The 27,744-nt window shown below is 38.4% G+C and overlaps 1 protein-coding gene across 2 annotated transcripts in view; it reads left to right on the top strand.

Moving 5' to 3' along the window:
- The first annotated feature begins 8,564 nt into the window (after positions 1 to 8,564).
- cttnbp2.L (cortactin binding protein 2 L homeolog) overlaps positions 8,565 to 27,744 on the top strand; it is a 74,463-nt gene continuing 55,283 nt past the window's right edge. The window contains exon 1 of one of the 2 annotated variants that reach the window (XM_018252564.2): positions 8,565 to 8,751. In XM_018252564.2, the coding sequence (XP_018108053.1) occupies positions 8,680 to 8,751 (72 nt within the window). In that variant the 5' untranslated portion in view covers positions 8,565 to 8,679. Of the gene's footprint in view, positions 8,752 to 19,041; positions 19,457 to 27,744 lie in introns of those variants that run through there. The other variant, XM_018252563.2, reaches the window with a different exon arrangement.

The raw sequence follows: 27,744 nt of genomic DNA, 5'->3' as shown, positions 1-27,744 counted from the left end.
TCTCTTTTTTCACTTAGTTAGTACTTTCTCCCCCCAAAGATAACACTCTCTTCTTTCACTTAGTTAGGACTGACGCATGGACACTGCCTTGACGGGGCGCATCAGCATATGCATACTTTGTACAAACGTTATAACTAAAAGTGTCTCTTTTTTACTATATGTTACAGTTAAGTTGTGCAAAAACAGTCATAGTCAGAGAATTCCCCTTTATAGTGCCGTATAGTGTGTATAGTACCGTATAGTGCGTATAGTGCCGAAACGTTGGGGTGTTCTCATCATCTGCTCCCTGTGGTTTGTCCTTTTTTGCCTTGATCTTGTAACTTGGTGGTATGTATATATTTGTGCTAATACTGTTGTATATAATATACCAGTTTGACTGATATATATTTGTTTGCTATAAACTGTATAAAATAATTTTTTTAAATACCACCTTTGTTTACCAAGTATTATTTTCTGTGCATCCCCTCTCTATTTTTCAAAAATAGTTTTTCCCAGGGGGCTATATATTGGAGTGCTGGGGTTAAATTGTGCAGTATATATAGTGAATAAAGTACCCCCTCTTGTAAAATATAAGGATATTATAAGTTACCGAGGAGTTTCATGACCATATAAAAACACGAGGCCGAAGGCCGAGTGTTTTTATACAGGTCATGGAACTCCGAGGTAATTTATAGTATCCTCATATTTTACAACTGGGGGTACTTTATTAATTATAATACACACATTTTAGTGAGTCATGTGACAGAAATTACATCACTACTCACCGTTTATAACTGATGACATCACTACTCACCGTTTATAAGGATATAATTTACAAGATATTCATGGCTTTTGTGTATTATATATATATATATGTGTGTATATATATATATATATATATATATATATATATATATATATTCCCATTAATCTAATCTTGGCTGCTCATATCTTAACAATGTTTTACTCAAGAGAATGGCAGATACAGAGCAGTTCCTGCTGGATTTGTGTAGTTTAAGGAAAAACAAGGAAAGCAAGCCATTAGTTCTAAAGACATTACTTTATTGTGTCATTGTGACATGCTTATTGTCATTTTATATTTGATTTTCCTACTTCACATTCCCTTTACTAAATTAAATGTTACTTTGATCCACTCTGAGAATTACACCTGTATTCCCACCTCTCTCTCTCTCTCTCTCTCTCTATCTCTTTTGTCCATTTATTATGTTAATTCAGATCACTTTGCCACTTGCTTCCAACCTAGCTCCTGGCAAATGTCATCATATATAAAATCATTACATTTTCTGTTTCGGCAAACAAAACAAAATAGTATGCCTTAAATACTTTTATAAACTGTAGACAGATTGCTGTTGTCGCAAAACCATCATGCCATAACCATCAAAACATAAATGTGCATCATACCTGCTTACTCTTGATAGGCAGGAATGGAGCAAGCCAGCAGCTTAGCTCCAGAATATCACGATTCATATCTGCTTATTAAGGAAAAGGAATACTGCATTAACAAGGACATAAATACATAATACTCAACAACCAGTAAGACACTTGCTTTCAATATTCCAACTCAACCACAATGGCCACAGGCAGGTCATTATCATGGAAGCACAAGTGCATTACATAGTCAACTAAGCCCATGTGTCATCAGAGTTATAATAATCCACTCCTGGCATTTCTTATGTCATGCCTTTTTTTACCCTAACGGCACAGGGTTTGCTAACATCTCTGTAAAGTATCCTGTGCTACTATAAAGAAAAATACCTGGCAGTAGTTAGGGGTTGGTTGTGCTGTAATCAAACCATGTACAGTACACTATTTTAGTTCACAAGGTGCTGGTCAAGCCCTCAACCTTCATAGCTCACAGGATATTTGGGATTGTTGGCAAATATGTCAAAAGTACGATAAAATCATCTGTCAAGAATAATACTGTAGTAACCAAAGACGTGTGGATTATAAAATCCAGTTTGTTAAAATCTATCCAGAAATTTCTGTGACAGTTGCCTGTGGCAAATCATTGTACAGTATCTGACAGATTTTCTTCAGTACTGTAAAAAGCTTTTACATAATGTGTAACTTGATGTGTTACAGATAACAAGCTTATACTGTAACACATTGTGAAAGTTTTAGATGAAAAGAATGTTAGATGCCTATTATGCCAATGTTGCTGTTGCTAATAGGGATTAATAATAGGCATAGTTTGCCCAGGTCTGGTAACCTGTAGAAACCAATCTGGATGACTGCATTCATTATTTTAGCTGTACAGTAAATGGTAACTGCTGGGTGGTTGCTATAGGTTACTGAATGAAGATGAGCTTGCCCCTAGTATGAATCCCTGTTAAGAATTTCACCAGTTCACTATTGATTATTTGAACATCATATAAAGCTGCACTGTGAAGAAAAATAGATTTATAAAACTGCATAAAGAATCACTATTTCTTTTATATGATGCCCTATCTTTTATATGATGTCCTATTTTCCTAATTGTTCAGTGTAAAAATAAAACTAGGGTAATAGATAGGCTGTGCAAAGAAAAAAATGTGTCTTATATAGTTAGTTAGCCAAAAATGTAATGTATAAAGGCTGGAGTGACTGGATGTCTAACATAATAGCCAGAAAACTACTTCCTGATTCAATTTACCCAGTTTTTATTTTTACACTAAACTATAAGCTTATGATCAGCTTCTCAGAATGAATCAGGAAAAATACTTTTTGTGACTAAATACAATAACCTCAGTCATCAGGTGTATTAAATATTATAAACTGCGGACAAACGCAGGCCAAGTATCCGCTCTTATGCATCTTCATGTGCCTGTACCTGGATACATTGCGTTGACCGTGTTAAAGGAATACACAGCATATTTCGGCACCAAAATGCAAACTCTGGCTTTTGTCACTGAAATTCTGCACCAGGGCCAACACAATGTATCTGCGTGCAGGCACATCAAGAACACATGAGAAGACGTAGGAGCAGATTCTCGACCTGCGTTTTGGCTGAGTTCTGCTAGGTGTGACATTAGCCTTACTACTTTAAATGCATTTATAGTGACTTGATAAAGGGCACTCTGCATGTCCAAAATGTTGCCATATTTTGATATGTATTATATATTCTTTAATAGATAGATAGATAGAATAACTTTTGGATGAAAAAAACAGTACATCAACTGATCTATTAGTTATCTGGTGCCCCACCATGAACACAAGCCAATACCAAAATTGGCCTGTGCGCCAATAACTACAGAGGAAGCAGAAACTGCAACTAATGGGGGCCGGGGCCATTGGGAATATGTTTATACAAAATGTCATGTTCCAAAAGTTTAGGGGCCCAATCGAGTTATGCAAGTTTCTAGTAAAGTCACAGAAGTTTTATGGAAGTTACATAAATTCCTTTATGTATATTATGTATATTACAGTATGTAAATTGAACATTAATTTAAAAGTTATATAATTTATGTAACTTTGCATTATGCTTTTAGGCTCCCCTTTGGGACAGAGTCAGACTGGGCCCCAGACAAAAGTCCCTCTCTGCCCCTGATGGTGGCCCTGCTCACGGGACCTATGGTTGGGTCACTAATTTAACATGACTGTTAGAAAACAGAACCCAGGAGTGGATAGCGACAGTCCAATGCTTTGTAAAGTATGGATTTAATAAATTGTAGTAAATCAGGTGTGTATTGAATATGATCCAGTTAAAGGCATGTTGGTGAGTGTGTATACAACCAAGGGCATGCATACATGCTAGGTTTTACCAGCCAATGATATTTATAGATTGTGACTTTTCTTGTGTCTCTGAGATTTGTTCCCAAAATCTGTTCCCTGAGAGTGCCAGGTAAAACTCACCTCATCTGGTCCCCATTTTGTATGTGTGCTGCCTCTGTCTGGATTAGAAATGCTCACTGAATTGTATTTCTATTCTACTTGGAGTTTCCTGACCACTGGGTTATACTAGAGTAATATATAATCTGTATTAAAACACTTTCTAACTCAGGGATTGAGTCATACAGTGAGTAAAAGGTTAACAATGTAACATAAATGAACATAAGGTAGAACACGTATCTGTAATTAAGGCCTGCATACCTATACAAATCTGGAAGAAGTAGAATTACTACTCCCTCATTTTATAGAAAGAAGCATACCTGCAGCTATACTGTCCCACACACAAGCTGTTGAGTCAGCAAACGAATGTGATTGTTGATTGCTTAAATATCGATGAGATGTATGTAAGCTTCAGGCTACTGGCTCATTGACAGCTGCAGCTAACAAACAGTTGCTGGGAGGATATATTTAGTGAACATGCAATGCCTAAAACCATTTCTGAATTAATAAGGGATAGTGCAGGAAACCTAAACATGAACTGGGATTTTTCTCCCATATGTGAAAATATGATATTTAATGGACTATGTATATAAAATGGGATGGTTTGCTACAGAGCACTATTTTATATCTACAGACATGAGATTTCTTTTATTGGCCTCTAGCACATTTACCTAAGATTATACAGTATTCTTGTCTCCTCGTTGTGCAAGCACCTATACTTATAATACATTCTGCTGACCAGTACAATACTTTCCCCCTATGGTTGGGCCACTGCAGTATTTTTCCAGTGAGGAATGGTGTAATAGTTTTGCCTAGTGTAAAGTGCTTTAAAGCAGTATATCTGCCTACACTGCAGAGCATTTAAAGACAGTGCATAACTCAACATAAGGTGACCTAATTTACTGTGCAGATAATTTGCTGTTGGAAAATCATTCAGCTATTGGTAAGCATCATCTAGAAACATGAAGTCAGCTCACCCTACTTAGTGTGTTTACTTAATTTGGGTTTCAGTGTGCAGACTTACAGAAAGGTCAAAACTAGGGAAAGACAGGCAAAACAGTTATATGACATCCCCAACCATTATGCCCTAGGAATGTGCATTTTTTATGCATACCCCTAGGCGCAGGCCCTGATAATGCCATAGAGAAAAACTGCCGGTTTAAGTATTAAAGTCCATCCTCTGGCTCATATGAGGCACTGTGCTCACACACAAACCAGTAGCGCACATACATGTTAGGTTACATCAGTAAATTAATAAGTCAATGGTTTGGTGAATGACAATGGGGTGTCTAAAGCCACAACATACTCTAGTAGTAAAGTGAAAGGCCTGTGTTTAAAATAAAGTGGATACATTCTAGCTTTGGTTTAAATGCTAAAATGGTCTCTATGAACAAATAGAATCTCCTATTTATGCTAAATAAAATGGTGTCATCTCAGTGGTCGATTGTTTAGAGTGATGGATTGTTTGGAATGATGGATTGTTTAGAGTGACGAATTGTTTGGAGTGACGGATTATATAATAATGGTTAGGAAAGTTACTGGAGATTTGTAGGATGGTGTCAGACTGACAGAACACATCCTACAAGTCGAATATAGTCCCATAGGCCAAAAATATAATGGGATGGATACAAAAATCTGATGTATAAACCACATGGAAGATTTACCATACAACGCGACACTCCTGTTGGAAGGGAATGCTGCAGGTTGCATCTTCATCTTGTTGTCTGTTTTTTTTTTCTCTTTGGAATACATTGAATGTCAGATGTAGATGCATGAACAAAACACCCCATCCAACTTTATCAGCTATGGAAATAAGTTCAACCTTTAACTCTATTTTAACCTACCTAACTGCTAGTTGATCCAGAGGAATGCAAAAAAAAAAAAAATTGCCTCAGAGGGGCAAAAATTCCTTCCTACTAGTCCCTGGATCACCTATGAGCTATCTTCTATAATCCTGTATTCCCTCCTTTGCTAAAAAGCCATCCAAACCCTTCTTTAAGTTATCTAATGTATCAGCCAGTACGACTGATTCCGGGAGAGAATTCCACATCTTCACAGCTCTCACATTAAAAAACCCCTTCCAAATATTTAGGCGGAACCTCCTTTCTTCTAATCGGAATGGGTGACCTTGCGTCAGCTGGAAAGATCTACTGGTAAATACAGCATTAAAGAGATTATTCTTCTCCACCGTGAACATCCCCAATTTGGCCAGTCTTTCCTCATAGCTAAGATTTTCTATACCTTTTTCATTTCTCTAATTCTCTCTAATTCAATGTCCTGCTTGGGCGCTGAAGACCAAAACGGTACAGCATATTCTAGATGGGGCCTTACCAGTGCTCTGTACAGGGGAAGAATAACCCCCTCCTGTTGTGAATCTATGCCCCTTTTAATACAGCTCAAGACCTTATTTGCCCTTGATGCTGCTGACTGGCATTGCTTACTACAGCCAACTTTATTATCTACAAGGACTCCAAGGTCCTTTTCCATTATGGATTTTAAAATCTGACCAAAATCTCCTGTGTAGTTTAGCCCAAAGACCTGCAACTGTGTCCAAGCCAGTAGTGAGCAACAAGTAGGAATTTCATCAATAGTGAGCTGCAGCTTCTCTACTTTGTATTTGTTCAATCATTTTATAGTGACATTAGTGACCTATTACATTCCCAGGTATTGTAGAATTGTTCATTTGAAAAGGTGGGGTGTGTTAGTGGAAACCATGCACTGTGAAACACTCGTATATCAGGTAAAATCAATCCACCACATATTGCATATACATGAGTCTCAGAATGTGACTGTTGCACAGTTATATTGGGTTTACTGCAATATTGGCATCATTGTAAAGAAATAGCCCCACATTATCCGAATGCTCATTTTGCTAGCAAGTTATGGTGATGCAGTACTAGGCCTCTGCAGACAATAATCTCAACAAACATAAAATGGACCCTAATAGCAGCAGGGATAATACAGATAAAGAGAAAGCAAGTCGATATTAGGAAATCTGAGGAGCCAGCATGGAAACAATGCTGAATGAGCTCATCTTAATAAGAAAATTAGTGTATTATCCAGAAATCATTTGCTGCACAAACATAACAAAACAGGCCTTTTCCATTGAATCCTAAGAAATTCAAAAGCAAATAATTCTATATAATACACAAGAGCCATGAATATCCTGTAAATTATGTTATTATAAATGGTGCTTAGCAATCTCATCGGTTATAATTGGAGCTTAGTGTTGTAATTTCTGTCACACGACTCACTGAAATTTGTGTATTATAATAAAATATCCCCTGTTGCAAAATATGAGGATATTGGTAGTCGAGTTCCATGACCTGTATAAAAACACTCTGTCGTTGGCCTCGTGCTTTTATATGGTCATGGAACTCTTTGGTAACGTATAATATCCTAATATTTTACAAGAGGGGCTACTTTATTCACTATATATGGAACACTTTCAGGGTGCTGTGTGCAGGGCCAGGTGGATAATTATGTGCACAAGTACATGGTGGGGACAGATAAGATACACTGCTATCCATTTCTCTCTGTATTTCTGGTGACAGGCAGGGAATTTAAATTAGGACAGATGACTGACAAAACACAAGGTTGTTATATAACAACAGACACTGCAGTGTTCTCCAGCCCTTCTAACTCACTTAAGTTGCTATGGGTTACTGGGACTGGTGTAGTCTTTGCACTTGCTTTATGCGGGGTTGCGTGTATATATACTCTCTTTAATGACATTGGTGTGGGAGAGATTTATATCACTTACATATCAGTCTCGGACTGGCCCACCGGGAACCAGGAAAACTCTGGGTGGGCCCAGATGGCAGTGGGCCCTTGTGCTGCTAAACATTTGGCCTATTTCATGGCCATTCCCTATTTCTATGAGAATAAAGAGACTAAATAGATGGAAGAATAGGTTATAGTATGTAAAGAAAAGAGACTAGGAGAATAGAGGTTGAGTGAGGAGAGGAAGAAAATAATATTTAGAGTGGGCCCCTGGTCTAAAGGTTTTTGGGTGGGCCTCTGGTTTAAGGGGTTTTTGGTGGGCCCCTGGTGTCCCAGTCCGACACTTCTGACATTATACAATCAGTAGGCAAACATTCCATTTTTTATAGCAAGTCTAAGAGACTGCCACGGCCCTCCTCCGATGGGTTTGGACGCTAGCTTACCCACACTAGCTACCAGTGTCGGACTGGTCCACCAGGATACCAGGAAAAGTCCCAGTGGGCCCAGGTGTCAGTGGGCCCTCATGCTGCTAAACATTTGGCCTATTTTATGGCCATTCCCTGTTTTTATGAGAACAAAGAGGCTAAATAGTTGAAAAAATAGAGTATAGTATGTAAAGAAAAGAGACTAGGAGAATAGAGGTTGAGTGAGTCGAGGAAGAAAGGAGAGGTAGAGTGGGCCCCTGGTCTAACATTAATTGGTGGGCCCCTGGTGTCCCAGTCCGACACGGCTAGCTACAGCCATGATTGTTTTGAAGTGATAGTTTATGACGTGATAAATATAATCGTTTATGTCATCGTGTGGTTATTAGACAGACTAGCAGCCCGCTAACTAGAAAAAGTGAAGTAGCCGTGCTCTGGTGGATTAATTTACAATTGGAACAGCAGGCCAGCTCTTACTGTGACAATATGTATCAAGTATCAAAGCGATTAAAATGGATACTGGGGAACTGCTGTATTGTAGAGAGTCACGTGTGCTTGGCAGTCAGTCAGGTAACTGGAGAGTTAACTCTTAGCAGACCTGCTGAGTAGGAGGAGTAAGTTTGGTTGTGACGCCGGCCAAGCAGAGGGGGCTTAATGGTGGGGGGCAGTCCTCTCTGCTGCACTTCTCTTCACTGGCTATTCCCACTCAGTTCTCAGCAGCTGGAAGATGGCGACGGTAGAGGGGAGCGAAGAAGAGCAGCCTGAGCCTTTCTGCATTGCCCAAGGAGACACGGATAACGTAAGCGTCTCATTGTACTCCAGTCCCTCCATACAAGTGCCTGTGCTGCCCCGACAGTGGGATAGGGGAGGAGGCGAGGTGCTGTGGGCTCTAAATCCGTGCTTAGGCGCTGTCGCTTGTTTATTAGAGCTCTATTGATTCCTGCTGGTGGGGTGCGATTCTGTGGCTTTTAGAGGCGCATGCTAGAGCTGCACAAACGGGGTTCGCAGGTATTTGCGGGAAAAGTATATTATTGGAGACATGCATTGGTTAATGCTAATTCTCCTTCATATTTTCCTTCTGTATAATGAGAGCGCGCCTAGGGGGTTATGTAATAAAATGTGTCAAGTGATGGTTATGTGGTACCGCCTCCGAATTGCGCTGCCTAGGAATTGTGGGAATGCTGCTTGCATCTGCGCCTGTTCCTATGCTTGCGCTGAGATTTGCTGCATACGTTTTGTCTAACTGCGCTCCTCTGATTTTGTGCATTGCTGGTTGAACAGGGGACTTGAAATGTCCGTGTCTAAAGGAGGCTGGAATGGTCTCTCAGTACAAGTAAGAGCAGCTATGCAGGGAAGCTCTGTGTCTATACTTACTATCACAGAAGTCGATAAATAATAGAGGACTAAGCAGCCTGAGCACAGGGATCTGCTTGGTATGATCAATATTGTATTAGCTGTATGGCAACAGTGGATTTCAATTTCATGTAATAATGTTACCCTATTTATTTAAGCTTATCCCTGAAATTTGTCAGGTTGTGGAGTTTCAGCCTGTATTAAAGAGCCCATTCGTCTGATTAGGTGACAAAGCAGGCTCACAAGACTCAATTTGCATGCATGCTGTATCACAATCCAGAAGTCCATGCCAGAGACCCAGAAAAATAGTATAACAAATCATAAGTCTTAGGCAAGCCCAGTTATAGAGTGTATGGAGGGGCCCAACATCCTCAGATAAACCCAAATATGGAAGTCCTGCTCAGCAGAGTATAAGTATGGTATCCTATCCCTAGTATCTGATTATCTCTAGCAGCCTGTCTGCTCCCTGCTTACCCTACACACTATCCATTCATAAACATAAGGCTCAGGGAGAGACTCGCATATCCGTTATATATTATACTCTGAAGTAGTAAAACTCCTTACAGTCAGAATGTGTAAATCATTCTTATCACCTTTTATAAGTCTTTAGTTATAAGTCAAATCAACTGGACTTGCAGTATTTTCCTTTTCCTTGTAGGCGTTTGCTAGTCATCCCACTGGCTTTCTCAATTCGGAATTAGAAATCTTATTTACTTGCTTGCTGATAAAGATTTTGAAGTAAAATAACATATGCGTTGTTAATGCCCCCCACATTACAGTAACATTCATATTCCTGGGTTATTCCTTAACACCGTCCCTGCACCTTGGTGGAATCCTGATATAACTGGTACCCTTTCATAGACCCTGCCCCCAGGATTCTTAGGAAAGACTAAAGTATGATTTATTGGATCTTTCACTCTGAAAAGGGATTAGGAATAAACGCCTGCCCCCTGCAGGTAAACGTTGTAGAGCTTTACCCAGCCACACATTTATTAGTTACAATAAACTGACCACCTAAGTAGCTGGGTAGGGAGCCAAAGATTCACAGGAGTTAAGCTATCCTGCTCTTTACACACAGTTTGTAAGATTTCATGGCTGTGTACACATGTCAGCAACAGTCTTTTGTGTAGTAGTACATTTTTGAATAACTGCTCTGTTGAAAAATAAAAACAAGGTAATAGATGCCACCCTCAATTACAGATGTATAATTCCACCAAAGTTATTGAATCACTAACAACCTTACATACAGATACAGCAGTATTTCAATCCTGACTTGTTGCCTTGGAGTTGGAATTCACTACTACAGGAACAGACCTAACTCAGTAACATGCAAAATAAATCTTAATATGACACAAATGGCTTGTCCCTGTACAGTTGGAAAACATTCTATAGAGGGGCAATTTCAAGGGGCATTTTTCAGTAAACCCACCAACCTGGAAATAGCCCTGGGTGGAAAAAGTACACTTCCTGCGATTCATATGTCAGTGCCCTTAAAGTGGCTGTTCACCTTCCAAATACTTTTTTTCAGGTGAGGTTTTTTTCAGATTGGCCACCAGAAATACTGACGTTTTTCAATTGCTTTCCATCTTTTATATTTTTTTTACAGTTTTCTCAAAATTAAATTTTAAAGGGGTTGTTCACCTTCAAACAACTAGTTGTTTTCAGATAGAAAATAGAAAGTACAGGTAATTGGAAAAAGTTGTTATTTCTGGTGATCTATGTGTGATCGTTTTTCCTAATATAGAAGCGTGAAGTGTCATTTTTTCACCTTCTAAAGCAGCTCTGGGATGGGGGGGGGGGTCGCCGGCCTAAACTGTTCTAAATTGATACATTTAATTGATACATTTCTTATCTTTGTCCCTGCTGAGCATAATCTCTGGGATTTATTACAGACAGCTTTTAGAATTGATACAATAGTTGCTAATATTCCAGAGATGCTGCTGAGAAATGTAACAACTAAATGTTGCAAAATTGTAGCAATCTGCACCTGAATACATTAACTGAGCTGCCAGACTCAAACACCAGAGACAGGGACATTCAACTTTAAACTTAGGTTTTGAAAAACAGTAAAAAATAAATAATGGAAAGTAATTGAAAAAAAGTCTTTATTTCTGGGGAATAATCTAAAAACAACTGAACTTTGGGATATTAGCAACTATTGTATCAATTCTAACTGCATTTAATGAAACTCGGGTTCTGCTCAGAAGGCAGAAAGATTAAAAAAAAGTATCAACTAAAGGTATCAATTAGAACAGTTACAGTTCTGCAACCAACCTCCCAGAGCTGCTTTAGAAAGACATAAGGTGAAAAATTAAACTTTACACTTCAATATTTGAAAAACTATCATAAAAAGAAAATAGAAAGTAATTGCAAAATGTCTTTCTTTCTGATGAACTATCTGAAAACAACTGAAAAAAAGTGTTTGAAGGTGAAAAAACCCTTTAAAAGGGATGTACAACTAAAAATAAACTTTTATATTGTTTGCATAAGGAAAGACAATGTAATTAGAAGCCACTTTCATTATTTACTAAACATTTTGATTTTAAAGGAATTGTTCAGTATAAAAATTAAACAGCTAAACAGGCTGTGCAAGATAAAAAAAAAACAAACTGTACAGTTACTGAGCCAAAAATGTAATGTATAAAGGCTGGAGTGACTGGATGTCTAACATAATAGCTACTACTTCCTGCTTTGCAGCTCTCTTGGTTTCCACTGATTGATTACCAGACAGTTACCAATCAGTGCCTTGAGGGGGGCACATGGGTCATAACTGTTTGCTTTTGAATCTAAACTGAATGCTAAGGATCAATTGCAAACACACTGAACAGTTACGTCGTATGTGGTCCCCCTTTATAGTCGCTGACTAACTCGGAGTTAGAGAGCAGGAAGTTGTGTTCTGTTATGTTAAAGCTGGCCATAGATGTTGAGATTTTTAAAAGATCAGATCCTGATCGTGAGACCACGATCTTCCTAGAACCATCGTACGATCGTACGAATTTACCATCAACTAAAAAGACCAATTTGCCAGGAAAACACAGGGGAGCTGCCTGCTTGGCCCTGCAAACATAGATAGTTTGCACTGGGACCGACAAAGATTTTTTAACCTGGCCGATCAATTTCCCGACAGATGTCGGCCGAAAAATCGTAAAATGTACAATTGTTTTAATCCCACTAACTGCACGATAATTTCGAAGGATTGGTCATGCTTCCCTAAAATCGGTCGTTCGGCAAGAAGAATCGTCGCGTCTATGGGGAGCTTAAGACACCTGCTCACAAATCTGTATTAAAGAAGAATTCAACCCATTTGTAAAACACAGAGTACCCCCACCCCAGGTAGACCTCCCTCCCTCGCTCCCCCCCCCGGAGAAATGCTCCATACTTTATACTTACCCCTCGGTGCAGATTCTGCCAGTGTAGTTCCACGCATCCATCTTCTGGGTCCTCAGTAAGCTGGCTGGAGGATCGATATTTCTGCGCATGTGCAGTTGGAGCGGTTTGCCGGTTTGCGACAACTGCAAATGCACGGAATTACATGGATATTGCCTATCTCCCAGTCAGCTTACCGAGGACCCGGAAGATGGATGCGTGGAACTCCGCTGGCAGAATCTGCGCCGAGGGGTAAGTATAAATTATTTCCCCAGAGTGGAGGTTAGCCTGGGGGGAGGAGGAAGGGAGGTCTACCTGGGGTGGGGAGTACTCGGTTTTTACAAATGGGTTGAATTCTCCTTTAAAGGATCTCTGTAATGGAATACACATAGACACTGTCAGTCACACCTGTCAGTCACGCACTGTATGAGTTTTGTTGGAAACTGAATTTAAGTGAATAATGATTATGATCTATAGTAATATCATCCTCTGTCTGGGCAGTAAATAATGCATGATCAGTATATAAAATAACACACTAACATATTTCCATTCAAAATATATTATAACTCCTAAAAGGCCATCTCAAAATGCTACATAATCCTTCCAACAATTGCATTTTGGTGTCCAATATAATATTGCATATGGCTTTATCTTGTCATTTGAGCTTGCAGCATCTAAATCAAAGTCAAAACTATGAAATATTCAGGTCAGTTTCTAGTTGACTGGAAGAGGTGATAGTATGGAAATTGATTGTGGATGATATCCGAGTACCCTGTCTGCTCTCTCTATACCATTATGGGCTGGGGAAAGATAAAAAAAAAAAAAAAAAAAAAAAAAAAACCCTTAAAAATATTAGTCCAGTAGAACGGGTAAGTAATTTGGAGATATATATATATTCCATTAAAAAGTAGTATGTAAGCCATACCTGCTTATTTTAATTGAGTGCAGACATAGACTTTCTTAACACACTCTTATCAGTCTGAATGATCATTTAATAAATATGTTCCCAAATCACCACAATTACTTATTCTATAATGATATGTCGTCTTGTTTATAAAATAGATCAGGCTGTCTTGGCACAAAATGACTAAAAATGAGATTCACCTTCCACTATTGTCTGCTTGATCACTTCAACGTCAAGTGATTTAATTTCAGTAATTCATTAGGAATAATCTGTCTTCTACCCAGACTGTGTTCTTGTGTTGCTTTTCTTTTGTAAGGGAATGTAAACGTTACGGTCATACACAAGCATTCCAGGGGACAGTGCCAAAAATAAACCTACTCCGTATGTCAGGGTTCAAGATATATTGTTTTCTCTTAAAATGGCCTTCATCATATTACATTTTATCAGCATGCCTCTGTGCTTGTTTATACTTTACAACCACATTCCCTTTTATGCTGTGTAAGTCAGTATGTATGTATGTATACTTGCATATCGGCTTTCTTTATATTCAATGAGGGATGCCTTGAATATATCAGTGGCTATCTGTATCTGTTGTGAATACTAATGTGTTGCTAGGCAACATTTTAGAAAATTGGAAAAGTGACATCCATGATTAACTAGACCTGCAATGTGCATTTCCGGTGTTGTTTCCTCTACTGTTCACAGAAGTGCATCATTCATTTTCATGTTAACAGTTTATGGTTGTTTAGTCTTTAAACAGGGACCTTGTAGGAAAACTTGTTTTATGAAGAGAGCTTGAGCTGGTTAATTATTGACTTTTTTGACTATCAAATATTTACCTATGTTGATGTTTCATGCTTCATTACAGAACTTTACTTTTTTCAAACAGTAATTTATTAATACATAATCTTTTAATATGATAATCAATGCCTCTGTTCTATGTAAGCTACTATGTTAAATATAATTATAATGCAGAAGTTAATTCTACCTCAGGCTCTGGATACATGTCCAATATCTGCACTGGGTGGCATCCAAGAGATGGATTAGAGAAATGTTTCACTACAAGGCCCCACTGGGGGCTTTTTGTAATAGTACAACAAAAAAGAGATATGGAGATCCCCAAGTGGGGGTTGGTAAATGCTCCATGTGCAGGTAGTAACTTACAAAAATACAATAAAGTTTATCTGAAATTGAATTTTGACCAATTGGGGCTTACAAAGAACATTTTGATTCAAATGATTGATATGTATATTATTGATATGTCAATAATATGCCCTACCTGCAGTTTCTTGATATCATGCTAGAGATTACCTGCAGCTTTATTCAGAATGCTGTAGTAGATAGTGTATAGATTATGATGAGATTTTATAAATGGATTTGCATTTTTAACATCTGATATAATGATGACTTTTACCTGTGAGCTTTTTTTCATAGAATTTTTTTCAGATTAACAGTGTTGCATAGTCATCTCTAGTCTGTAGCTGGCTCAATCTTTGTAGATTCATACTTTACTTCGTATGCATATTCTCAGCTTGTCAACTGCTTTCAATCAGTGGAGTCTGTTTACTAATACAGTACATACAAAATTGGCTACCAAAGTCAAGTATCTGTGCCCAAGGTCCGGCGCCCAGCCATGCCGGCTCCCCCCAACTGGGTTGTTAACCCCCCCGCACCCCAATAAGCCTATTCTGCCAACCCCTAGTTCTGGCCCTGTCAAGTAGGGTAAATAGTATCTGTGCATAAGCCGTAGGAAACAAACATACAAAGAGAGAGATGCTTTTTATCTTCTCACTAAATTCTGTTTTGGGTATAAAACAAAATAATCTTTTATTACTGGCGTCCATGTCCTAAATGCATGATGCCTGTTCTAATACTGCCTGGGGATAGATGTAGTTTAAGTTTACCGGATATATTTGTAATGTATCATCAGCACTTCCCTCCACTGAAAATGCCTCTATTAAGGATGAAAGGATCAACCCTTGCTTCTTTTTCTACTCTGGCTCTATAGCTATATTCTTTAGAGTGATTCTGCATGCAAATACTGTATGGTCTCATTGAGCCATGTGGCTTTGTACTCATGATGCAGGAGTTGAATCAATATAAAGAAAAAAAGAATAATCCGCTGTTGAGTACTTAAAAACATATCTCGTGATAACAGCATCTCTGTGGGTTTTTAGCCCCATGGCTTGCCTCAACAGAAGTTTAAGTCTACAATTATGTACAATTATATTTGGCTGCACTATGTTATATAGGGTATAGCAGACTGGTTTGAAATTGTTCATTGACTGCACAGAAACCTACCTAGAGCTTAACTATCACCCCTATCAAGTTGTATTTGTTAGTCCCCCTACTCAGTCCCCCCCTTTGTCCCATCACCCCCACTGCCAGAAAGTCAACTGGTCTCTTGTATCTGATAAGCACAGAGCCATGAAGCAATGTTGGTAGCTGCCATGTTTAGCTGTGTTACTTTCAGTCCCAGGCTCTATGGCAGCAATAGGTGAGCAGATCCAAGCACTCCTTTGTCAGGGCCATGGGTTGGCTTAGTCAGCAATCTGGATACATTCTAGAATTTGTAAGATGGGCTGTATTTGTTTTTGTCAATTAAGATCTAGCAAACAATCAACAGTTTGTTTTTACTGATTTATTGTTAAAATACTGAAAGCAAGGTTGATTGGACAGTTTTTGCTAGAATGCAATGTAGGAGGCAAATGTAGCTGGTTGCCTGTTGATATTCTTAAATTAAAGGGATACTGTCATGGGGAAAATGTATTTTTCAAATGCATCAGTTAATAGTGCTGCTCCAGCAGAATTCTGCACTGAAATCCATTTCTCAAAATAGCAAACTGATTTTTTTTTATATTTAATTTTGAAATCTGACATGGGGCTAGACATATTGTCAGTTTCCCAGCTGCCCCCAGTCATGAGACATGTGCTCTGATAAACTTCAGACACTCTTTACTGATGTACTGCAAGAAGGAGTGATATCACCCCCTCCCTTTCCCCCCCCCCCAGCAGCACATCAGCAGAAGACGGTAAGCAGCTCTCTAACAAAAGATAACAGCTCCCTGGTAGATCTAAATACAGCACTCAAAAGTAAAATCCAGGTCCCACTGTGACACATTTAGTTACATTGAGTAGGAGAAACAATAGCCTGTCAGAAAGCAGTTCCATTCTAAAGTGCTGTTTTTTTCTGAAAGCACATGACACAAATGACCAGAAATGGCTGCCTACACACCAATATCACAACTAAAAAAAAATACACTTGTTGGTTAGGGAATCAAATTTTATATTGTAAAGTAAATTATTTGAAGTGTAAACAGTGGAATTTAGAAATAAAAACATCATAAAAATCATGACAGAATCCCTTTTAATTTTTTTACAGTATTTATCAGTGTGCATGTGTAAAAAACCAATAAGTGGCAGGTTTTTGTTTTTTTAAAGATACACCATTATAAAAATTACACAGTTTGTGAGCAACATATATTTTTAATGTAGCTTTGACTTAAATTCATTTTTTTTGAATACCCTCAAAGCAACAGTTCTGTAATGTTTTGTGGCTGAAGAGGGAATTCACCAGTAGTTTATGGTAGTGGAACACTAGTAGATATTGTGTAATTGGCTGGTAGGGAAAAAGGCAATTAATTGAATGGAAAATATGTGCATAACTCTTTGTCCTATGTCCCATGCATGTCACATTTGCTCCAACCGACATCCTGTTCGGTAAACAAAAACAGGCACAGGCAAAAACAGCATTCACATGAAACAGGCAAACCGGCAAAAACACTCATGTGAAACAGACACGGGTAAACAGGCAAAACCAACACTCGCATGTAACTGATTTATCCAGAAAATGTACAACTTCATATTAACAGACTGAAGTCTGTCCAATGTGACCACAGCTGGATGCTAGTGCCTGTGTTTACGGAACAGGGTGCAGATAGGATTTACGCATTTGGTTGCAGCGAAAATGCTACATATGGCATAGGTCTATGAGAACTACAACAAAGGATATTTTTTTTGTCAGCGTTTTACTCACAGGATCTAGTCTTACAATAAAATGTCTGACCTAGAGCACAGTTTTATTTTTGTGGTTTTCAGTCATTTATATTCTTGTTATATGTTCATTCTAAGAATCACACTGAGCCCTTGTAAAATACTCGGGAGATATTTTTGGATGTGGGAAGATCAACAGATCACGTCCCATAAGCTGGATGTAGATCTGTAAATCACAATTTTTATGCTATCATACGCTACACTACTGTTGGAAGGGACTGCTGTATTTTCACTTGACACCATGATAGATTTCAGTTTCTCATTGACATCCACTGGCACATGAAAACAAGAAATCATCTGCCTTTTAACTGAAGGGATTTTAAATGGAAGATCACATTTTATAGCATCCGCCAAATCTTTTCAGTTCTTTCAACAAGAAAATAAGTACTGAAAATAAAAGATTATTGAGAATAAAAAAAAAAGTCAATACATGATTTTCTGGCAGATATAATTCTGTTGTATATTATCTGCATGTTGTAATGAAAGACAGTCTTATTTAAAGAATTATTTAATATATTTCTATTATATATATGTATATTTAATAACTTTATCATTATTATTAAATATTAATTAAACACCAATATATTCATCTGCGTTGTACAATAAATGAGTGCATACGTTAAAGAGGGCCCTGTGCAAAAGAGCTTACAATCTAAGCCATACTCTGGCCAATACTCTTCAGTATCAATTGAATGGAGGAATGTTGCAAAAATCCTGAATGATAAGTCAAGCAGAGATGAGGCTCCTGTTCGCTCCTGTTCGCTTTTTCATCATCTGATGCACCAAATACTGGCTTACTGAGGCATAACTAAACCAGACCTTTTTCCCTTCGCACAAAAATACAGCATCTCCCATTATCCCAACCCACATCCCACCACACACTCATTTGTAGCAAGTGGCAGAGTTTAAGCCACATGAGTACAATACAGTATAACCTGTGGTCCAAGCCCTTCTGTCCCTAGGGTTTACACCTTTTCTGGAAAAAATATCAGCCTTCCTAAATTTTTATCTTTCTGCCCTATATATCACATTGATGCCTAGCATCATTTTTTTCTCGGCAGGCCAGTACAATAGCAACCAGGTTAGGGTAACAGGATCAATTGGAAATTGAGACACCTCTAGATAATTCAGCTTAAAGGGCTACACTGAATGCAATTTATTTGAGTGTACACAGTGCAGCCCTGCGACATTCATTCATTAGATATAGCCAGGAGTGATCTGGAAAGCCTAGGCCTGATGGAAACCTACCTGTCCCTTGGGCCCCTCCACAGTTGCTGGGTGTGCAGTATTGTAGTTGTGTCATTGCCTGCTGTCAAGGGGCTTTTGCATGTCAAATTTTCCATCTTATCCTGGGTTTAATCATTGGCCAACATACCTATACCAAAAATAGTATGAACCAGTTCAGTCTTGTGCATAGTAAACTTTTAATAATGTGTGGTTGGTCCTGCAAGTTTGAAATACTGGATTTTGATTATGTTCTTAATAACTGCCTTCTATTACATTCTCTAACATATTATGACAAGAGCCGATGAACAAAGTGCTGTAGTGTAGAGGGTCACGTGTGCCTGACAGTCAGGAAGGGTAAGGTAGGAATGTGCAGGTAAATAGAGAGTTAACTCTCGGCAAGCCTCGGTAGGAGGAGTAAATGTTTGTGACTGGCAGGCAGAGAGTTAAGTGCGGGCTTATTGGTGGGGGCTGTCCTCTCGTATCTCTTCTTGTCTGGCTCTTCTTACTCTCAGTTCTCAGCAGCTGGAAGATGGCGACGGTAGAGGGGAGCGAGGAAGAGCAGCCTGAGCCTTTCTGCATTGCCCAAGGAGACACGGATAACGTAAGCGTCTCATTGTACTCCAGTCCCTCCATACAAGTGCCTGTGCTGCCCCGACAGTGGGATAGGGGAGGGGGTTTGCGCTGAGCTTTGGTCTGTGCGTTGGAGCTGTCACTGGATGGATCATATATCAAGCGTAATAATGCCGATCTCTTAGCTGCTGCCTAGTGATTTGCACCGATAGCCTTCGGCCTCCAGATGTTTGTAAACTACATCGCCCACAATTCCTACCGAGCTGAACACTGGAAGTTGTAGTTTTGCATGGCTCTAGGATAAATCTTCCGCCCTGCGTTAGCGCAGTTCTTATACTGAAGTCTTATCACACTCTCTGACTCTTAAAGATAGGGATGACGTTAAAATCCGAATCTATGACTTCATAATGAGGGCTGCCCTATTCTGGCTTGCTAGTTACTGACCAAACCTTGGATGGAAGCAGAGCAAGCCCTGCCTTATCTTATATCCTAATTTAGTGATTAGGTGATATATAATACCTCGATTTACTTTCCGTTTCCTGTGTCTCATGTAGGGAATGACATACTGGACGTTTAGTAACAGCCACAACTAATAGAGGCAGCTGCTTGCATTTGTACTAGTTGTAAGACATTTCCTGAATTTCCATAGCTTTTATCCCTAGCAGGATTCTGTTTATGTTTTTGGATGTTGTCTTTCAAAGAATTCAAATTACACAAGATTGTCTGATAATAGGGACACGCCAAATGCATCATTTTAATATCCAAACCCTAACCTGAGAAAAACATTTTGAAAATGCATAAAAAAACATGTCCGCTTGTCAAGCACTTAAATGCCACATGACTTGGGTCTGGATTTGGTTTGTCTGAACAATTGGCATTCTGTTAAGCCCTGCTAAGGGCTACATACAAACTTTTCTTCCTGCATTCTCCTGTTGTGGATCATTCATGTGTTCCACCACAGAGGATCACAGGAGGTAATCCAGCCCAGCCTTTTCTATTCGATTGTACTCATTGTGGCGCAAGCAAGTGCTGAACACAGGCACATCTTGTCACATTGTGTTCCACCTGTGTTAGGTGCTTGTCTGTGCCAGTGAGGTCTCTGAGGAAGTGCATCGATACGAAATGAAACCTCAGACGCTGGATTCTGTTAATTGGATGTTAAAATAAAGATTTACATTTTATCCATAATTCGTGAGTGTGCGACTTTTCAAGAAATCCAGAGTGCTCTGCTGCAAAGTGTGGTCCACAGTGAGTACAGACTAATAAGAAATGCAGGGCTGAGTTACCACATGAACGATCCACTGCAGGAAGAAATGCTCACATTATAGGAGATCTCATCCATTCATTTGGTTTAAAAATATCACCTGTGTGATATCCAAAAATACATATCCACTAATGATGTGTGGGCCAGACCAAAACCCATCCAATCCCAAGGTCAGTGGTGTACCACTTCTGGAGGGGTTGGGGGTCCTGGTTGTACATCATGCACCCATGGCCGGCAGGGTTAGTTACATTGCTGCCCCAGGTTTATCTCTAGGTCAGGTGGGTTTGGCCAACATATTGGGCCAGCACATCTGGTTGTACTTGCCCTGTTGCAGCTTACATAACTTTTTTTTTTTTGCGGTGTTGCAGCAGGGCTCCTTCTTCAGTGGTGGAAACCTCCTTGTGCCCACCCCTGTAACATCATCGATGAAGCCAACTAGGGAAGTGGGCCTGAGATGGTTTTGGGTAGTGAATTTTTTTTCTGAACCTTGAACTGGTTCGGGCCTGGGTTGAGAACAGGTGACATATGCATTTGTCAGCACCTCCCTACATCTCTTTACCCATGTTTTCATTTGTGGCTGATACACCTGTTCCTCTTGGAGCCACTACACCATTTGCTTCCATATTGTATCTAACTTAATGCACAGGCATAAGTATACATGGCAGGGACATATTTGTCCTCTTCTATATAATTATTTACATTGGTGTAATTAGATGTACTGTAAATAAGCCTATCAGCAAAATCATATTTGAGCCCCTCTGAATTTTTGTAATAAGACGTATGCCCTTCTGGACCTCCTGAAACCCCTAGGGCCCAAGCAGTTGCAGGGTCTGTTTACAGATGAATTGTGCCTATGGTTGTTTCTATCATTACATGTTCATCATCTGTTGCACTAACTTATTGGTTTAAATGTACAGTGTTGCATAAATAGATAGACATACATATTTTCGCATTCATAACATCGGGGGCAGATTTAACCTTATGTGAGTTTAGAGCAAATGAAAGCTCACCTACATTCTATTCATTCCTATGGGATTTCTAGAAACATATTTATCAAATGGTATGTTCTAAATTTCACCCATTGATAAAAACAATTCTAAAAATCCCATAGGAATGAATAGAACTTGGGAGAGTTCTAAACTCACATTTTGATAAATCTGTCCCCGGTGCAAAGTGCAAAATAAGGAATACTGTACCTCTAATATGGAAAAATAAATTACTTGAGGTCTAGCATCTGGATGTAGGGTTGTTATGACCGTATATTTATCAGTGTTCAATTGCAGATGTTTTGCTGTTTTCCTGTTATTTTTCTGTTTAAATGTACTGTCGGTAGGGACTCCTTTACAATGGTTTGATGGCAGGGTGGCATCTGCATGCCATTTATTTTTCTCATTTTAGGGATGTAGTTTGCTATTTTATTCTTCTATTTGAGGTTCCCCATCTGCTCTGGTACCAAGGTATTGGTATGTTCACACTAAAACATAGTAGGAGTTCTATGCAGAGAACTAAATCACAGCTTTTTTTTTATGACTGTTTGGCATCAGAAGACCGGTGCTTGCAATGGCAGGCCCTACCTGCTTGAGGAAGTTAAAGGAACAGTAACCCAAACAAATAAATTGTATCAAAAATCAGTTTGCTTCCGAAATACTAATATAGTTTATATAAATAAACTGCTGTATAGCCTTGGGGACAGCCATTCAAGCAGGAAAAAAAGAAAGGGCACAGGTTAGACAGCAGATAACAGATAAACTGGTAAAACCCCATTCTTTTCTAAAGAGCTTATCTGTTATCTGCTGTCTAACTTGTGCCTTTTATTTTTTTTTTTCAGCTTGAATGGTTGCCCCCGTAGCTATACAGCAGCTTCATTATATAAATAATATCGGTCTTTCTGAAGCAAATACAGAACTTTTACAGTGCAGGGCAGCAGTACATTATACTTTGCAGTACATGACTTTGATACACTTTCATTTTCTGGGGTTACTGTGCTTTTAATATATATCTAATGTAATGCTAAATAACTCGAAAAACACAAATAATACACAATGAAAACGGCAAATAATGTCAGAATGTCACTCCCTACATGATACTAAAACTTAATTTAAAGGTGAACAACCCCTTTAATTGGTGTACTCCCTCTAAAATTCACACTTAATGTTATGTTGCCAGTGATACGCAAAGACAGATTGCAGCTGGTCATTGTTTCCTATATATTAAATATTCTACAGCTCTCCAGAATGAAAACCAAACTGCTTTTCGGTTACTAGGCTCCCACTTATGCTAGCAACCAGGCAATGATTTGAATGGAGAGAACCTGACGGTAAAGATTAGTAATAAATGAAAACTAAAAACGAATTCTTATGATGTATTTGCTTTCTGGGCATCACTGAGCCTAGCACACCGTATGTTAAATTTCAGTTTAGAGAGGGTTTAACGTAAGTGAATTTTTTTTAAAGCACAACTATAAGAAAGATAACATTGAAACATCTGCATAATATTTGTCTACATCCGACTCACAGTAAGTGGATGTCACCTTTGTATATGCAGAATTGTTCACTATGTTGCAACAGGTCATTCATTGAACTTTATTGAAACAGTGTAACAGTGCCACAGACATCATATGGTTTTTCTAGTGAAGGGAAACTATCACAAAAATGAACATTTACTATTAACTTCATCTCCTGAAAATAAGAATCTTCCTAAATATAATAAATTACAAATTTTGTAATGTTTCTGAAATAATCAAGTTACTCTTCTCTACTGCCCTCTCAGCATCTGACTTCATGCTGAAGTTGGGGCCAGATTCTGATTATCAGGTAGGTCTACTACATCTTTTAGGAATGCTTTGTTTCCTAGCAGATGTATTGAAGCTAATTCAAATAACCGACTCCAGCACACACAAAATATAACAAAATAACTGACTGACACAAATCCTACATGTAGAGTGACTATTTCTGTCAGAAAAAGTGCCCTCTAATACTTCTTTTAGGCAAAGGGAGTACTTCTTCAAATAATGTGTTAAAACTGTCAATCAAAAATGTATTCTTCACACTTGGGGGCAAATTTAACTAGGGTCGAATATCAAGGGTTAATTAACCCTCTATTCGGCTGCCGAATTGAAATCCTTCAACTTCGAATATCGAAGTCGAAAGATTTAGCGCAATCGAACGCTCGAAGGAATAATTGTTCGATCGAACGATTAAATCCTTCGAATCAAATGGTTCAAAGGATTTTAATCCATCGATCGAACGAAATTCCTTCGATCAAAAAAACCTTGGAAAGCCTATGGGGACCTTCCCCATAGGCTAACATTGGCCTCGGTAGGTTTTAGGTGGCGAACTAGGGGGTCGAAGAATTTTTTAAAGAGACAGTACTTCGACTATCGAATAGTCGACTGATTTTTAGTTTGAATCTGTCGATTCGAAGTCGAAGGTTGTAGTCGAAGTAGCCATATTCGACCATTCGAAATTCAAACTTTTTTTCCTCTATTCCTTCACTCGAACTAAGTAAATGGGCCCCTTGCAGTAACACAAGTTGGCCGTGCAGGGAGTAAGAGCTTGGGGGGGTTTCTGCAGATTGGTGGGGGAGGGTAAGAGCTGGAGGGCCACATGGGCAGAGCAGTGATGAGCGGGAATGTTGAGCAAACAGGCTCCTGCCTGTTAACTTGTAAAAAGTTCACTAGTGGCACATTCATTTTCTAAATATCAGTAGAGTCATAAGCTATATTATCATAGGATATTTATTTTCATGCTAAAAACAGAAGTATACTGTAGTGCATCATGCTTCCTAATTAAAGAGAAATCTGTATTAACTGAGACCATATGTTGCCGCACAGTAGCCTAAGTTAAAATGGTACAATTTTCAAACAAAACATCTGTTTCACTTGGTCTAAACAACTGGCATAGAGCTTTCCAATTATAACACTGCCATAGATGGATCAAAATTTAAAGAGTGGACACTCAAGTACCAGAGTGCCAGAAAAGTAGATTCTACATTTATAGGTTCTTGCATTTGTTCTAGGGAAAACGTATAGTCCAACTTGCTTTCAAAGGTTTAATAAAACGTTGTTATTATTATTACCATGTATTTTTAGAGCGCCAACATATTGTGCAGTTCTGTTCAAAAATATAGGTTTGAAGGAGTTGTTCACCTTCCAAACATTTTTTCAGTTGTTTTCAAATTGTTCACCAGAAATACACTTTTTTGCTTTCCATGATTTATTTATTTTTAAACGATTTTCCAAAATTTAAGTTTAATTTTCCTGTCTCTAGTTTTTCAGTCTGGCAGCTCTGTAACGGCTCAGGAACTGCACATGAATTACTGTTTGCTACAGTAGTTGATACATTTCTTAGCAGTATCTGTGGAATATTAGCAACTATTGTATCAATTCTAACAGCTGCCTTTAATGAAACTGAGGGATTCTGCTCAGCAGGGACAAAGATAAGAAATGTATCACTTTACAGCTTACACTGTAACCTGCTTTAGAAAGATATAAGAAGGTGAAAAATGAAAATGTACACTTTAATATTCTAAAAATGGTCACAAATAGAAAATAGAAAGTAATTGGAAAACGTCTTTATTTATGGTGAGCTATCTGAAACCAACTTAACTGAAAAAAGTGTTTGAAGGTTAACAATCCCTTAAACCGTACAACTGTATAAAAATGCAGTGCACGTTTTTTTATGTGAAGGTATTTTATATTGGCTAATAATGGATTCTGGCTTTCAAAAATTTATATTCAATTTTGAAATCTGACATGGGGCTTGACATTTTGTCAGTTTCCCAGCTGCCCCAGTCATGTGACTTGTGCTTGCACTTTAGGATGGAACTACTTTCTGGCAGGCTGTTATTTCTCCTACATAATAGAGGACTTTTGAAAATGGATTTCAGTTCAGAATTCTGCTGGAGCAGCACTATTAACTGATGCATTTTTGAAAAAAAAGCTAAGCAGAGATCCACCTGAAAAACACAAAAGCACTCATAGGAAGATCATTGGGTAAATATGTAAATCGTTGGGTAAACTACCAGCCGTAAATGTGAACTATACCTTGTATAAATAAAATGGAATACTATGACAAATGGGTCATTTGTGCTACAGGAAAAAAAAATAGTCCAAAATCCACAATTATTCAAAGGTAGTTGGCATACAAGCTTCTAGCTAGAGTAGTTCTAGCATTGCATAGTGCCCTAAAAGAATTTTGCAACCTGCTTCCTTTTGTTAATATTGTAATGTTCCCATGGTAGATATTAGAGGGAATGTGCATGATTATAATTTAGGTTTCTGAACAAATCAGAATAATGCAGAACATGCATTCTGCTGAAACTGATCACATTACTATTTACTGTATGGATTCCTTTGACAGGGTTTTGAATGCACTAATTACTCTTTACTAAAATTAGTCACGGGTATTACTCGGCTTGATCAGTGTAAGGTTACTGCGGCATTTCATTTTCTGGGCGCAGTAGTTAATCACATGTAGTTTTGTTTTTATCTGCCTAATTTACCTAGTGACCTCAGAGTCCAAGTATATGTTCTAGTGCCAGTAAATATTCATGTACAGGCACACTTTCAGTGTACATTACTACTGGCTGTCTCTATTTTCTCTATATTAAATGAAGAATGTCTAATATCTCTGGCTGGAGGTGCAGTTGGTTGGAAATACTAGTGTGTTGCTTGGCAACGGGTTTTCAGATTACAAAGTGGCACCCTTGTGCTGTGAGTTTGCTGTGCCTCACTCTATGTGTACAGAACCAGTATCACATTGATTTTACCATGCACAGGTTGAATGCTGCATAGTATGACAGTTACTGATGTTCATACCCTAAGCTTGATTGTATGCTGTGTTAAGAAAAGGAGTACATTATTCTTCCATGCCTTCTGGTTATAATAAAAGGAGGCTGTGCCAATTATTGGTGTAATTGCACCCACAGAGTTCCTCTACTGTTTGAAACCAGCCTAGCCTGATTTGGATCTGCACTGGTATATTGAATGGAGGTTGTAACATAACTACTTTGTTTGCAATTGCAGTAACTCTGGAATTCTGTGAAAAAATAAATAAAAAAATTCTGCACTCAGGCCATTGCAAGTGTTTCAAATGGTTATAAAAAGTAGCAATACTAATACATTTGTAACCTTACTGAGCATTAGCTGTTTTTAGCTGTTTGGGGTCCGTAAAATGATTCAAAAACTATAATAAAAGAAAAAATGAAGGCCAATGGAAGTTGCTTAAAATTAGCCATTGTATAACATCCTAAAAGTTAAAGGTGCACCCTGGGTGTCTTTAAATATGTACCATCAACAGTTAAGCTGGCCATAGATGTAAAGATTTTTAAAAGATCCAATCATAATCGTGAGACCACGAATATTTCGAAACAATCGTTTAAATGTACGATGTGTCCATCAACTAAAAAGACCATTTCAGGCGATATTGCCAGGAAAACTGAAGGGTAGCTGCCTGCTTGGCCCTGCAGACATAGATACATTGCACTGGGGGCGATAAAGATTTTTTAACCTGGCCAATCAATTTTCTGACAGATGTTGGCCGCAAAATCATAAAATGTACGATCATTCTAATCCCACTAACCGCACGATAATCTCGAAGGATTGGTCGGACTAAGCTAAAATCAGCGACGTTTGTGTCTATGGGGAGCTTAACTGTATCTTTTGTCTACATTGTTGTTCTTTTTTCTGTGTAATTACCACAGCTTAACTGCGTGTAAATGTACTTCTCTAACGCCTACACAAGAGTAGTTAATTATATGTTGACAAGATCCAAATATCTAAATTAAAGGTCTCTTCATGCTAAACATCGTGCTTTGTAAAAAAGAACATTGCAAGTAGAGTAGATGTTGTGCTTTGGATTTTATTTCTCTAAATAGTTTGTAGGCAACAAAATGGTACCTGCTTTACTTCTCCCAGTGTGCACAGTGGAAGACTGAGCTAAGTGTAGCTAATCAACAAGACAAATAGACATGATTGTTTCACATTTTGCCTGCCCTTTACATTCTAATAACAGAACCACGGAATGATTGGCAGGAAAAGGTAATGATTTTGGCAA

Source organism: Xenopus laevis, chromosome 3L, assembly GCF_017654675.1.
Source record: "Xenopus laevis strain J_2021 chromosome 3L, Xenopus_laevis_v10.1, whole genome shotgun sequence".
Lineage (NCBI taxonomy): Eukaryota > Metazoa > Chordata > Amphibia > Anura > Pipidae > Xenopus > Xenopus laevis.
This window is presented reverse-complemented; position numbering and strand designations above follow the sequence as displayed.